The sequence below is a fragment of the Siniperca chuatsi genome, linkage group LG5 (genome assembly GCF_020085105.1).
Source record: "Siniperca chuatsi isolate FFG_IHB_CAS linkage group LG5, ASM2008510v1, whole genome shotgun sequence".
NCBI lineage: Eukaryota > Metazoa > Chordata > Actinopteri > Centrarchiformes > Sinipercidae > Siniperca > Siniperca chuatsi.
This window is the reverse complement of record NC_058046.1, coordinates 2508652-2522800: the sequence shown is the minus strand read 5'-3', so window position 1 is coordinate 2522800 and position 14149 is coordinate 2508652. Positions and strand designations below refer to the sequence as shown.

The window sequence follows — 14149 nt, the reverse complement described above, 5'->3', positions numbered from 1 at the left end:
TGCACGAGGGCTTACAACACTCCAATGGATGTGTTTTTGTGTGTGCCCATTTGCAGCATGCCAAACAAAGTCTGGAGTCATTAGGTTTAGAGCATGCAGACAAAAGAGCAATTAAAGGCGTTATAAACACAACCGCAGAAAGAAGAAACAAATGACATTTTTAAAAAATTGCCCGTTTTAGCTTCACTCTAAAATGTGTGAAACAAAACACACTTCTTCCTGAAAACACTTGGATGGAAAACACATTAAAAAACTACTTAAAAAAAGAAGAAAACCTGGAAGTAGAGCTGAGTTTGGGCAGTAGATGCAGTGCCATTAGTTTTCTTCTCTCTCTCTCTAATGGGCAACAAACACCAGCAACAAATTATGTGAATATAAACACCAGCACTCATTGTTTTCTATGTAAGCCCACACCCTGGTTTCTTGCATTTCTTGGGGGAGTTTTTCCTTATCCAAATCCAGGGTCTAAGGCTAGACGAAGCCGTATGCTGCACAGATTGTAAAGCCCCTTGAGGCAAATTTGTGATTTGTGATATTGGGCTACATAAATAAAATTGACTCGACTTGTGTCCTGACACACGTCGCCACACATCAGCTGGTCAGGATCGACACATCCCGGCCACAGTCTGTCTGTATGACGTGTTTGGTGCAGTTGACACGCATGAAATGACACAACGCTCTGCGATGTGTGTGTTGCATTTAAGAGCATTCATTCTATATCTGAACATATCTACAGTGGAGTGCATTATTTCTTATTATAAAAAGAGAAAATTGTCATCTATATTTTAAACTTTGGCAGACTTACATGGTGAAAATCTTTGGTTTTAAGCATCAGTCAGTAAAACCACATCAGTATTTCTGCTATGGTTAAGTCCAGCCTAATATTGGCTGAGTATGGATTTAAAACAGCCATTTAACTGCTGGAACTACTGTCTTTATTTGGCTTTTGTATAAAGAAGAAAGTTCTTCATTTTGGCGACACATCTGGTAATAACTTATCACTGCTTTAGTGTTTTGCTCTTGATATCAGCACTGAATTGACATTTTATACTAAAAACCCACTCACTGTACACTCTGGCTGGCTTGTTAGACTTTTTTTTTTTACTTTCTTAAATTTCATCTAACCAACCAGCTGTTTTTTTGTCTGTTGGAAAGATGAAACGCATCATTTCCTGTACAGCTCAGAAATGTTCCTGGGAAACAGCTTCTCCAAAGTGGAAGACGTCATGAACTGGAGCCAGGTTGAATCACTACAGAATGTGATCCACTTAATGCAGACTTTTTCATGAAAATGTTGAAATCATCACCACTGTCAAACATGATCAGACACAATTTAGAACACTGTAACAAATTTAAGAAGTTTTATTGACTGCAAAACCTTGTTAGTTTTACTTTGTTCTGCCTGACTTTACTCTGGAGTTGCATGTTTAACTCAAATGATATTTAACTAAGCCCAAATGTAATATATTAAGTTTTCCTCCACACTACCGTAAGTATCCCTTTAAAGAACACCTAAAAATATTGTTCCAGTTGAAAGTACTGTTACTCTGTTATACGACACCTTAATGACCCACGATGAGGCTTAATTTTGTGCTATGAATAGTTTTGTAGATGCAATTGTTAAATGAAACTATATCTTAAACATTTTCTGACTCATATGCAATAAGCTGTTGTGGACAGCTGTTTTTGGTCTGAGAGTTCTTGAAACTATCTTTCAAATGACGGCATCCAGAAAAAAACAAAAAAAAAAAAGGCTTAGCTTTTAATTAAAGTTTGATGAAAGGGAAACTGCAGGGAAAATATAATTTCCGGCTCATTAAGTTGTTTTATATAATTAAAAGAGGCAAATAGGGTTTTTTATTGAAATTTAAATCAAAACAAAGAATGAAAATAAAATATCTGATGAACTAAAAGCAGCAACAAAAATATGACAAGGTAAAATAACACCAGAACTGAGGTGAAGCGCGCCGCTCACACAGGTTCTCATTTGTCCTGAGTGACTGGCTGGCTGAAACATAAGCACTGCCCTCCAATTATTTGTGAAAGAAGGCCCAGGGGTCAGAGGTCACGGCTATTTATTACTGAATCAAAAGGAAGCCCGGTGTTTTTTCAGATGCGTCCAGGAAGTCTGTTGTACGTTCCCACACTAACCCGCCGTGTTTAGACTGAGGGGTCCTGAGGTGAAAGTCACCACAGGCCACAAACTCTCCTGGACAAGAAGAAGTGAGGGTCGGCACATTTCACTGCCACAAAAATTCATTTTAACAAGACATTTGATCAGTGTAAAAGCTGCACTAGACAAACTTTTCTATAAAAATATCCAAGTTCTCAGTGGTCCTTACCGACTAAGATACTGCACATTTACTTTTTACCCAAATTAATATTGATGTCGGGATGGTCACTGGTGGGAAATCTTTTGTCCCGTTGGATCGTTATAATTTAGTATGGAAAAATGTTTGATCAGACAATTTTGCTTTTCTTCCAGTGAACTGAAGATTTTTTTTATTTAAAACAGGCATTCATATTTTTTTCAAAATTATTTCATTAGTATCAAGAAATTGTCACTGGGTTTAAAAAAAAAATTCAAGATAAATATTATAAAGGGGCAAACAAAAACCAAAAAAAACGTATTCACACGAGATTTTTCTTCTGTGTTCCTCTGTATTAAGCTAGACTGACAATCAGCATGTCGGTCAGTTAAGTAACAAGAAATTGCAGTACAAAAATGCCAAACTATGTTTGAGGTAATTCAGAAACAATGTCACCATGACATAGTTTGTCCACCAGAGAGCACTGACGAGTTTTTTACACTATAAAACATCCCGCTTAGTATGTATTTCTGTAAAAACAGATCTATGGGATTCACAAAGATTGTTTATGTAAATCAGATCAGCTGATATCATTACCAGAACTCCTAAATAGCTATATCAGTATCAAGAATCCATTATCAGTTTGTACCTTCCACGTCAGTGTAGCCACGAGGGTCTGCATGATGTAAATTTCATCACCTGCCCATGCCCGCAAGGGTCAGCAGTCCAAAATTCAAGACAGCATGGACTGTACAAGCAGCCTATACAGGTGGACATGTCCATAAACACAGACACCCAACATAGTATGAACAGAACCATGTGCAGCCGCTGTCCACCCTGCTGTCCACGTGTCTGTTGTGGAGTATGTCAGGGCCTTTACCCTTCTCCCACTTTCACATGGTGCATTCCAAAGTACACCCAGGACTTGACCTCTTTGACCGGGTCTTGGAGGGTTAGTAGGGGCTTGGGTTGGGGTCATCCGAGGTCATCTGACTCATGATGCCAATGACAGTGGTACTAATGAAGATACTCGCACTACTGCATCAGTTTACCTCACTGTAGCAAATTGCTTTTCACCCACAGGTGGGTAGGACACATGCACAAGGTCACAAGCTGGGTGCTGCAGTGGGAAACCGAAGGTCACCGAGAGTCTTGTGTGTCAAGCAGGAACACAAGGTTTTGGACCCAAAATGCAGTCACAGAAGCAGAGCAGGTGCTGTTTGAAAATTTTAATGGAAGGAAAAATGCTCACACTGATACTAACAGGTTAAAGTCACTCACAACAGGTCAGCAGTCCAGAACAGGCAAACAAGTCCAACAGGCAAAATCCAAAACAGGCAAGGTCCAAGGGAAACAAAGTACACAGAAACACACAGGTACTAAATGCCAGGGCGCTTGACATAGATACAGTAACAATCTGACAAATAGACAAGGGAGACAACTAGACACAGGTGAACTAGGGTAGGGCAAACAATCAAAACTGGCGGGAAAGCAAATAAAAGGCAGGAAGCAAAACTACACAAAACACATGAGGTAGAACAATTACCAAAATAAAACAGGAAATAACAGAACACAAATCCAAAACCATGACAGAGAGTGACCTGGAACCACAGTAGAGCCAGCTACAAGAATGGCATTTATTTCATTATGCTGAGCTAAGTGTTTTAATATGTGCACATTACAAAAAACAAACTACTTAATAACTTTATAAACAACGTCTTCTTATGCTGTATAAACATATGTCAGACTGGTCCGTTTTAGATGGGAACACAAAGGCTGCAGACACGTTACGAACACAACAGGAGGGTTAAATTTGCAGACAAGTTCCCGGCAGAGGGCGTGGTTAGGCCATGGCAGCGTTTCCAAAACCATCAGGCCTGAGACTTTGTTTCCAGCCTCGGCCCCGGTATCTCGGGTTACTGAAACACTCCGAGAATCTGAGGCGTGGAGTGAAACCCCTCAGCAATACTGCACCCTTTGTGTCGCTGCCTCGAGCCCTTGAGCAGGTGTAACAGCTGAGAGGAGAGCAGAGCAGGGCAACTGCTGCCTCACCACCATCATGGGATCATTTAAGACATACAGAAATCCTTTCTGGGAACAACAGTGCAGTACAGAGTCAAATATGGCTTCACTGAGAGACGGCAAACAGAAATTAGCCTTATATGGCACATGACGACTGTTTATATCAAACCTGTGATTTTTTTGCTGTTTTTACACATTCAGCTCACATCCTGCTCTGACTCAGCTAAGATTTAAAGCGTCAGTTCTCTCAAACTACACAAAAACACATTAGTTCTAGTGGTATATAAGAGGTCTTCATGGGTCCACTCGAGTCAGGCTGGATCCAGATTATAGTCTGTCTAATGGGGTCGGGTAGGGTCCTGTTGTATTACCTTGGGTCTCAGGTTAGTACGTCAACATGTTTGATACCCGAGCAAGCAATCTGTATCCGATCACGTGGTGTCATCTTCATCACAGGAGAAATATTTGTTTCTTTGAAGCACAGTGTGAACTGGGAAAATGACATGTACTACTGTTTTCAACCACAGATGCTCACTAATTGGTGGATCATCAATGTTTGTCAATCATTTTTGCTCTCAGGTCAATTATGTCAATTGTTCTCAGGTCTTTTCAGATTGTCCTCGGGTCCCTTTAGAATCAGGTTTGGGGGAATGAATTATTAATTCACGTACATGAGGTTCGAGGAGGTTTTCCACTGGTCCACTTTGGGTCTGCAAGTCTTCTTGTATATGTAGCCACGAAGATCGTTTTGATTTTATTTGTCCATGTTTTGAGATTTCTGTCTCTGATATTTCTGCCTCCACCCCAATACAGTGGAGGTGAGTTAAATCTTGTTTGTGCTGTACACAGCATTGGAAAATGACATTAAAAATGAAACAATAATGCATCAATAATGTGCAGAAACAAAGTCCGAGTTTCTCCGGGACACGTGATGTGCTGGGTGAGTGGAATCTGAGAGAACTTTCCTTGCCCTTTTCACAGTTTGTTTTTGGTAGATTGATTTTATTTTTTTTACTATCTCAGCTGTTGTACCAGACTGTACGGATGATGTGAGAATACTTTCAATTATTGCAGTGTAGAAATGGAGCTTTACTGGGCTTTTTTTGACGATGTGGACTATGTTGATATCGCTTTTGAGCGTATTGCTAATGTGAGTACCAAGACACTTGAATAAGGCAGCATTTGGGGCCAGAACTGCATTTATGATATTTTGACAGGACGGAAATGGTCTTCATTAGGTCAGTACCCAATACGATCAAGGGTCTGTTTTCTAAACGCCAAGAGAACAGCAGCAGAGTCAGCTGTGAGTAAATATAAATTTTTTATTTTTTTTTGGTATGTGAATTATGATGAGATAATGGCAGTGGAATCTCATATATTTTTTACTGCACTCTCACAGCCAGAGCAGCAGATTGGGGCATTTTCCACACCAAAAGTATTTACCACCCTACCCAGTGGTGGGTGAATGTCTTTACTGTAATGGTAGTAACTCAGCAGGGTGGGCTCAATGCCACATCACATGGCCGCAACAAACAGAAACCCACAACAGCTGTTTTAATGTCCTCTACAAGATTCCATCTGCTGACTTGGAGTTGGACTCTAGACTTTGTTAAAATCTAATTTGCAAAAAATTCTCAGTGCTTCTTTTAACCTAACTGAGCACCATATGGTTTTATTTGTTATACGTTTAATTCACAAAAGGAGCAGCCTGGCTTAAAATCTACTCCAAACAGGAAGTGACAAATAACAACTACAAACTGTCTCCAAACAGCAGGGAGCAAACAAGCCGTCCGTGGAAAGCCGGACTCACCAACTGTATATTTGTGTATCCAGTTGCATATAAAGCATCAGAGACTGGCCTCATAGCATTTCTGAAGAATGTAATTGAAACTTTACCTCTTATATATATATAAGTCTTTGTGTTACACGTTTTTAAATCAGAAATATTTTACACTTTTTTCCAAGGCCCTAGCAAAGCCTTTTTTATGTGCCTGACAGCTTAATGTAAAGTCTATGAGATGAGAATGTGCATTCGGTGAAGAGACATTAATGCACATGTGCAGTGGGCCACACAACGAGGAAGACAGCCAGGAAGTGAGAAAGCGTCTTTGGTGCACGCGCTGGGTGAGCATCATTCACTGGATTGAATGGGCACCATCTTGGAACATGGTATCCAATTTTCATAATGCATCCATGAGATACATAAAAGGACATACTAGCCTACTTCCTGTACTAACACTGAACATTGGCATTGTATATACTGCAGAATCATTCAGTATAAAGATTATAAGCATAGTAATAATATGGAGACTGGGCTGGTATTCAGTGTCTTGCGCAAGGCTGGATGCTTGCCATAACACGTCTCATACTCTGCTCATTCCAGCTGAAACTTCGTGTTGACCCATAAAGACAGTGGAAAACTGCTCTGTCTACTGTCACAAACAGGTAAAACAATGACTGCAAATTATTTAGCAGATAGTGTTCAACCCTGGCTTAAAATAGTCCATAAATATGCTACAATATGGCATGCTAGCCCTCGCCCTGCCCACAGCCCCTCCCATGTCGCACTGGTATTCAAACAGCTGCCCAGCCATGACACTGCACATGCAGGCCTCTGTGGACCCACCAGCCTGGGGGACATTTAAACTTTAAAGGGCCAAACTGGACAGCTGGGTGTGTTCATCCTGCGTGGGAGTGTATGTGTGCTGTATAAGCATTCTCCAGCTCATCCACTCACTACTAGACTCACTAGTCACACACAATAAGGAGTAAGGGACCTGAGGACATCTACCTTCCTAGTTGATAGTTTCAACACACCAACGAGTGTACACAGCTTATACTTCATCTTCTTCACTCGTTCATAAGATCATTTTAAAGACTGAGGAACTTCTGACGGCCAAAGGACATTTTCTCATCTACAAGCCCTCACAGTTTCTGTCTGAGTTGTGTTTGCTGTCCCTCCATCATGGGTGCATTTATTGCCAAGATGCTGCTTCCTACAGTCAGCAGCCTGGTCTTCCTGCCTACAGCCAGCGTGGCCGCCAAGAGGGGCTTCCACATGGAGGCCATGGTCTACTTCTTCACCATGTTCTTCACTTCGGTGAGAATGCGCTTCTTGGTTCTGTTCTGATGTGATAGACAAAACTGAGTTGCTTGCAGTTAATTGATTGTGGTGTTTGAGTGAAATCTTGGTGACCGAACGTGCAGTTAGCTGACAGCACTGATGATTCAGGTTCTGATCGGAGATTTCATACTTTTCAAAATTGCTCACATGAAGGTCTTCATTTTTATGTTTTCTATTTGTTGTTCAACTCACCAGCATGGTATCTCATCAATATATGTATCATCAAAGTTGTAAAGAGTCATACTAGAACTTAGACTCAAATCTAAATCCTACCTAATCCCTTAATGGATCTATTTAGACTTAGCTTTTAGCAATTTTAAGTAATAAAAGTATAAATAACCTCATATCTAAGCTACTTAAACTCAAATATTGACACACGAGGACAAAAACTCAAGTTTTGCTGGATAGATGACTTGTTCGCTATCTCTAATGACTATATATATATATGTATATATATATATATATATATATATATATATATATATATATATATATATATATATATATATATATATATATATATATGTTTTTTTACGTCACTCTGCTGATAAAAGAGAGAGGAGCCAAAAGATTTGCTAGACTCAAAGCTTAACAAATTCTGGTATTTTACCAACTTGGAACTGGATCCACCATTGAAACGGCTATTGAGGCCCAACTCAATTCACAAGTTGTATTCAGTACATATTTATTTTAATGGATAAAGTCACCTATTAATGATCACTTGATTTTCTATAGGTGCAACTTACTGTGCCGTTGAAATTGGGACTGTATGTTAAGGTTGTTAATTGATTGGTAACTTCTTTAACAAACCATTTGCCTCCTACATACTGTGACTGTCTGACTTGACCTTGCATGTCTTTCTGTAGATCTACCATGCATGTGATGGACCAGGCCTCTCCATCCTGTGTTTCATGAGATACGACATTCTGGAGTACTTCAGTGTTTACGGCACGGCTCTCTCCATGTGGGTCACACTTATAGGTAAGTCCTAGTATACAGTCTGCCACATTCTACATACAGCAACAGGATGTGCTGTGGTTTGAATAGTTAGTGGTTGCAGCAGGTTCCAGCACATTTATTGTCTGCACATCTTCCATATCTTCCATAATCAATGTCCATACTCATGACATGGCCAAGCTCACCAAGCTCACGGGAAAAACTCGAACTTGTTGCTGGGGTCTTTTGTGTAAATTCAAGCTAGCAAGCACTTCATTATTTCATCAAAGAAAATAACTATTGTTGGTTAGTATTCAACAACGAGACTTCCCAAGCACAAGGTTAACAACAACCGGCTCTGCCTGCAACAGTTGTTGATAACATATGTTGTGTCTTTGAGTTCAGCTCACATGTGCTCAGACATGCTTGCTGTCTCATATGATCACACACACACCCATTAATACATTTGCTCTTCTCCCATCTACCCTATAAGCCCCTGAGGTTTTGCAACATGGGCTTTAAATCACGTGCCGTTAAGTGCCAAATGCTTCGACAGCTGACTTCACTGATTGGTCCTCCCTCTTTGTCAGTATATTAATTGCGAAATGGCTGGCTAAATATCAAATCCAAGCTAAAAATGTCACCAAACAAGAACAGAGAAGATTTTCATTAAAATGGGCACGATGCAAACCATCTGATGTGCCCGGGCCTACATATTCCAGAGCTGTTCTGATGTGGTGTATTTATTTGGATTGATTAGCAAGTCCATCATTGCCTGGCAGGTAAGCCGCCAGGATATTTGGCTAGTCCTTTATTTTTTCAGTCATGCTTCAACTGTTAAATATTATGTAACATACAAAATATATATGTGTGTAAAAGTCCTCATGGAGGACACCAGAATGCAAACTGTGAAAAGGCCCTGGTGTCATTTTTGGCCGAAGTGAAAACCTTCAGATAAGTCTACTTCTTGTGCCTGATGCTTAGGCTACCTTCATTTTTTAAATCACTTTTCATTACACATTTTAATACGCAAGATTTCTGTGGCATTTTTACTGCCATTAGTACTTACATATCTCATCAGTGCTGCTCACGCTGGATTTACGGGGTTTCTAAGGGCTTCGGTGTCTCTAGATAAGTAAGGACAAGTGTAATTTTGGTCTTAATTGAACAAAAATGAGCCTGACAAAAGGAATGCAAAAGACAGGATTCTGATATGAGTGGCTCATCTGTTCTCATCATCTCTTTAGGCAGAGAGCAGGCCAACAACTCTTGAATGAGAAACGTGGATATTGAAAAATAAATGTAACACTGCAGTTACATTTATTTAAGTTTGAAAACCCCTGATCTCTCCCTCTACCAGCTCTGGGCGACTTTGATGAGCCCCAGCGCTCCAGTATTACCATGTTTGGAGTGTTGACCACGGCTGTGAGGGTCTATCAGGATCGTTGGGGTTATGGGATCTACTCTGGACCGATCGGATCAGCTGTCTTCATCATCACTGTCAAATGGGTGAGTGGCCTTAGAATGGCAGGTTACTGTCAGGTTTGAGTTGGTGTTCATTTCTGCAGATGACAGCATAGTGTATGGTCATGTGGTAAACAGAGTATATGGACATTTCTATGTCATCTGATTCAAATTGTTCTCTGTCCACTGTTTTTCAGTCTTTCATCTACTCCATCTCCTCCTTATTCTCTTCCATGTCCTTCATATCACCTTTTCCATCTTCTTCTTCATGATCTCCACCTGCAACAATTTATACTCTTGTCCTCTCCTTTTTCGACATGTTTTTGCTTCCTTTTCTCCTTCTCCCTTTCTCTTATTCTCTCCTGCACTTTCTTCTAGTTATTTCAAATTTTTCAAATTTTTTCTTCTTCTCTTTTCAACTCGTCTTTCTTCTCCTCCTCTTCTATCCTTTCCTTGTACTATTCTTTATCTCTACTCTCCACTTTTTGTCTCCTTTCTTTCTTTTCTCTTTTCTCTTGCCATCAAATCAATCAATCACTCGTGTCTAATCTGTGGATATCATTGTAATGAACTCCTGGTGTTTCAGCTGCAGAAGATGAAGCAGCTGAGAGCAGTGTATCCAGAGAAGACAGTGTACACGCAGCAGGTCGGTCCAGGCTGCTGCTTCGGTGCTCTCGCTCTGATGCTGCGTTTCTACTTTGAGGTGACTATCGTCAAAATAAAACTAATCCTAACATATAAATATTATAAAATGCCAAGACCATGACTAAGCAGTGAGATTGTTTCTTGCCATAAGGCTACATTCTCACTTTGTTTAACACACATTGTTTAACTAGATCATCAATTTCTATATTGTTTATACGAATAATTAGTAATCCATTAACCAATCACATAATGTTGTAATTTCTACTTAAAGAGTCTGAATTTGCTCATGTGCAGCTTTATCTATTAACTATTAAAAAGGCAGCCGAATGTCTAATTACATATCTTCATATGTTGAAATAAATTAACATTAATAAATGAAATCACCCTAAATAGGATGTGCTGTATTCTCTTCACTGCAGGAGTGGGACTACGCCTATGTCCACAGCTTCTACCATCTGTCTCTGGCTGTGTCCTTCATCCTGCTGCTGCCAAAGAAGAACCGTTACGCAGGGACGGGACGAAACGCTGCTAAGCTCAGCTGCTTTACTCTCTGCTGCTGTGTATGTTACATTTCTTAAATCTAAATAAGAAAGGAGAGCTGAAGGCAGATGGACAGGTCATATATGAGGGCAGGATAGACTTAGAGTGGTAGGTTGCATGGATTCACTGTCAGTCAAACTCAAATGTCCTTTATGTCACCCTAATCCTGCTTCCTAATTGTCCCTTCTCCAGTCCATGTCCCCTGGTACTTCTAAAGAGAAGACAGACAAGCCGAAGAAGAAGTCGTCTCGGACTGTCTGGTCAGTCCCCACCGAGAAGCTGTGGACACGAGGCTGTAGCACCCCCACCCTGCCTCTTTTCAACCCACCCCCCTCCACACCTGTCAAAGGGACCAGCATCAGCAAGCTAAAAGAGATGAACGGCTGGAAGTGAACCCAAAAACAAAACTGTCAGTCGGTCTAACGCAGGAGGACTTCATCCTGACAGGCAACAGGAATAGATAGTGGTCGGCTACTAGCGGGAAACGGGAAAATCACCAAATAACTGTCAGCCAAATGTTGATAAACTTGTTTGTGGCTGGTAAGTTAATCTTCTTCAGCAGGAAACCAACCATCATGTGGACGTTCGTTTCTACTCCAAAAAAATCAGTTTTGGCTGGTAGAATATTTAAGGTCAGCAGCGAATTTAGGAATCCACCAGCCTCTGTAGCCAGCAGGTAAAGAAACAAAAGTACCCTGATGTGGTTATAAAATCTAAGGGCAAGAACAAAAGGCGAATCAGGCCTCTGTTGCCCTCAAAAACCTAATAGGAACACAGCTGTCTGAAGCACTGAGGACAGGCAGCACGCTACGAAAGAACACACACAGCACGAACAGGGAGACGGTGGCTGAGACAAGCCAGTAAAACTGACTGGAAAATTTATGAGAAGAACTAACAGGCAGATGGTTTATCTCTCCAAAATATATAAATTGTCTTTAGAAATGTTCCTCAGGGGAGACCCTACGTCTGCTCGCCTCTGTCTGTCCGTCCCCCCTCCTCTTTCTCTTTCCCATCTCTCTCAGGGAAAAGAACCATGCAGCTGAATTCGTTTATGAGAATTACAAGACTGTAAAGCACATTTAACCGTTTTTATACGTCCTCGAGGTGCCAAATGTGTCGTGTGGAGCATCAGACATTGGAGCGAGGGGAAGCGGTGGCCCAGATGTCAGTCTGTAACCCGACGGAAGCATCTTGATGTGTTTCTGGATCAGCAGGTGGACTCCTCTGTCTGTTACCTCTGGTTCACTGACCGAGCAGCTTTGGCTATGGCTTCTGTCTCTAATGTGCACTCTTCAGACTGTGTAATGTTTCTGGTCAAGACTTTTATTAATATATTGTTATTTATTGCAGTACGGAAGATTGTATATTCAGTATAGTGTGTGTTTGTTTTTGATAATTTTGTAATGTTTTGAAAATAAAATGAAATGTTGTGACCCTGTTTAACTAGTCTTCATGGACAGGATGGAATTTTAACAGCCTCAACCATCCGAGACATTATCATAATGCAGTGATATGTACTTTGCAGAAGCAGGCCATTGACAAAAACCCTGACTGGCACATACTTCAAGGCCCACTCCAGTCTACAAACACTAATCCAATTCCAAACCCACATAGCCCCTTCCACTTTCACTTCAGGAGGACATGGAGTTGTGCGTCTGTGCACGTCACCTGCCCCGAACACTACCCAAAGACTACAAACGTGTTCTGCGTATCTTAGACAAAACAGTCTCCGGTCAAAATGTGAATGAACCTCCCCTCCACCAGGAAATGTTTTGAGCTGGGGCCAAGCCGCCAGCTCCTGTGCCCAGAGAAAGGTGTTTTTGTCTGGCCTCAGAAACCTGGCTGGCTGGGCCACCGGCACCACCCAGCTGGCTGCGCCTCCCGGCCCTGACAGGACGGTAACTCGAGCCTTTTATTGCACAAGTGTGAAACACTTTTCAGCTCCTTTACGACCACTGTCTATCCCGCACCACTCTGCTGAGGGGCTGAAGCCCACACACATTTAGGACTGTATTACTGTACTTGTGAAGACTTTCTACTGTCTGTAATCAGTACATTTACTGAAATCTAATACCAGTCGAATTCTAATCTTGACCCTAAATTCAAGCCCTAACCTTAGAAGAGTTGTTGTGAGGACAATTTTCAGGATCAACTGACCCTTAGGACGACATGTGGTCCTCACAAGAACAGAAACACAGAATCACACACACACACACCGTCTGAGGGTCTGAACCCGGGCCTGTCCGCCACAGGTCGTATTGGGCGGCCGCACTGCTCAGCAGACATCGACAGTGTCAACACAATAAGCGTTGACTGACACGAGTGTGAGCGTGGTCGTCTCCTCCGTGGTCGTCTGTACCCACATTCCACGGCGGCGTGGAATTTCAGTGGGTATCGAAATATAATAAAGAAATACATCTGAACAAATAAAAAAATAGGACTTCTACACCAGAAAAGAGCACTTTCTCCAATATTCCACATGTGGCGGCCTATTCATAGAAGGCAAAGAGAAAATATGGTGTATCAATTTACATTAGAGTTAATTAAGCACCAAAGTGCACGGAGTGAAGTGACTGCGACAGACTCTGGTATGTTTGGTATGTTTGTGCTTTTAGCTATGTGGTGTGGGTACTTTCTATGGTGAGACAGCAGCCAGTGTGCCACAGGTCCTTTCTCTGTGCGTCAGCTGTTGCCACAGCTGTTGTTAATGCTGTGAGGTCAGCTGCCTCTCAGAGAACACCACAGAGCTGCAGCCACAAAACATCTTCACTGCTGATACTGATTACCAGTGATACACTTCAACAGCCAATCAGAGGCACTACTTCTGCTGAACAACAGCAGAGCATTAGTTAGGGTCACTGGAAAGAAATTATTGTGGATAAATAAGGAAGACAAATCTGTCTTGTCTGACATGTAGATTTTGCATCTGGTGATTTTTAAGCTGAAATTATTAGGGTGGCATCCTTCATCAGGGTCAGCATCAGCACATCCAACAACCAGTCTATCTCTGTCTTCTACACACTGTTGTTTGAGCGTGGAAGTTCATTCTTGGCCTGGGGAACAGTAGTTTCACAAAGTTATCTTAACTCAAGGTCCACTTACTGGCTTT

General features: G+C 41.3%; 1 protein-coding gene across 1 annotated transcript; it reads left to right on the top strand.

Moving 5' to 3' along the window:
* The first annotated feature begins 1723 nt into the window (after window positions 1–1723).
* Window positions 1724–12478, top strand: mymk (myomaker, myoblast fusion factor). The gene is made up of 6 exons (XM_044196143.1): window positions 1724–7431; window positions 8322–8436; window positions 9752–9900; window positions 10442–10558; window positions 10920–11060; window positions 11233–12478. Exons 1-6 carry the CDS (start codon window positions 7297–7299, stop codon window positions 11431–11433), a joined length of 858 nt encoding a protein of 285 aa, XP_044052078.1. The 5' UTR covers window positions 1724–7296; the 3' UTR covers window positions 11434–12478.
* The last annotated feature ends 1671 nt before the right edge of the window (window positions 12479–14149 follow it).

Excerpts from the sequence above, each read along its gene's own strand:
- mymk (XM_044196143.1), top strand. The coding sequence starts at position 7,297 with ATGGGTGCATTTATTGCCAAGATGCTGCTTCCTACAGTCAGCAGCCTG. Across the intron at positions 7,432-8,321 it reads TCACCATGTTCTTCACTTCG|ATCTACCATGCATGTGATGG; the intron begins GTGAGAATGCGC and ends GTCTTTCTGTAG. Across the intron at positions 9,901-10,441 it reads TCATCATCACTGTCAAATGG|CTGCAGAAGATGAAGCAGCT; the intron begins GTGAGTGGCCTT and ends CTGGTGTTTCAG.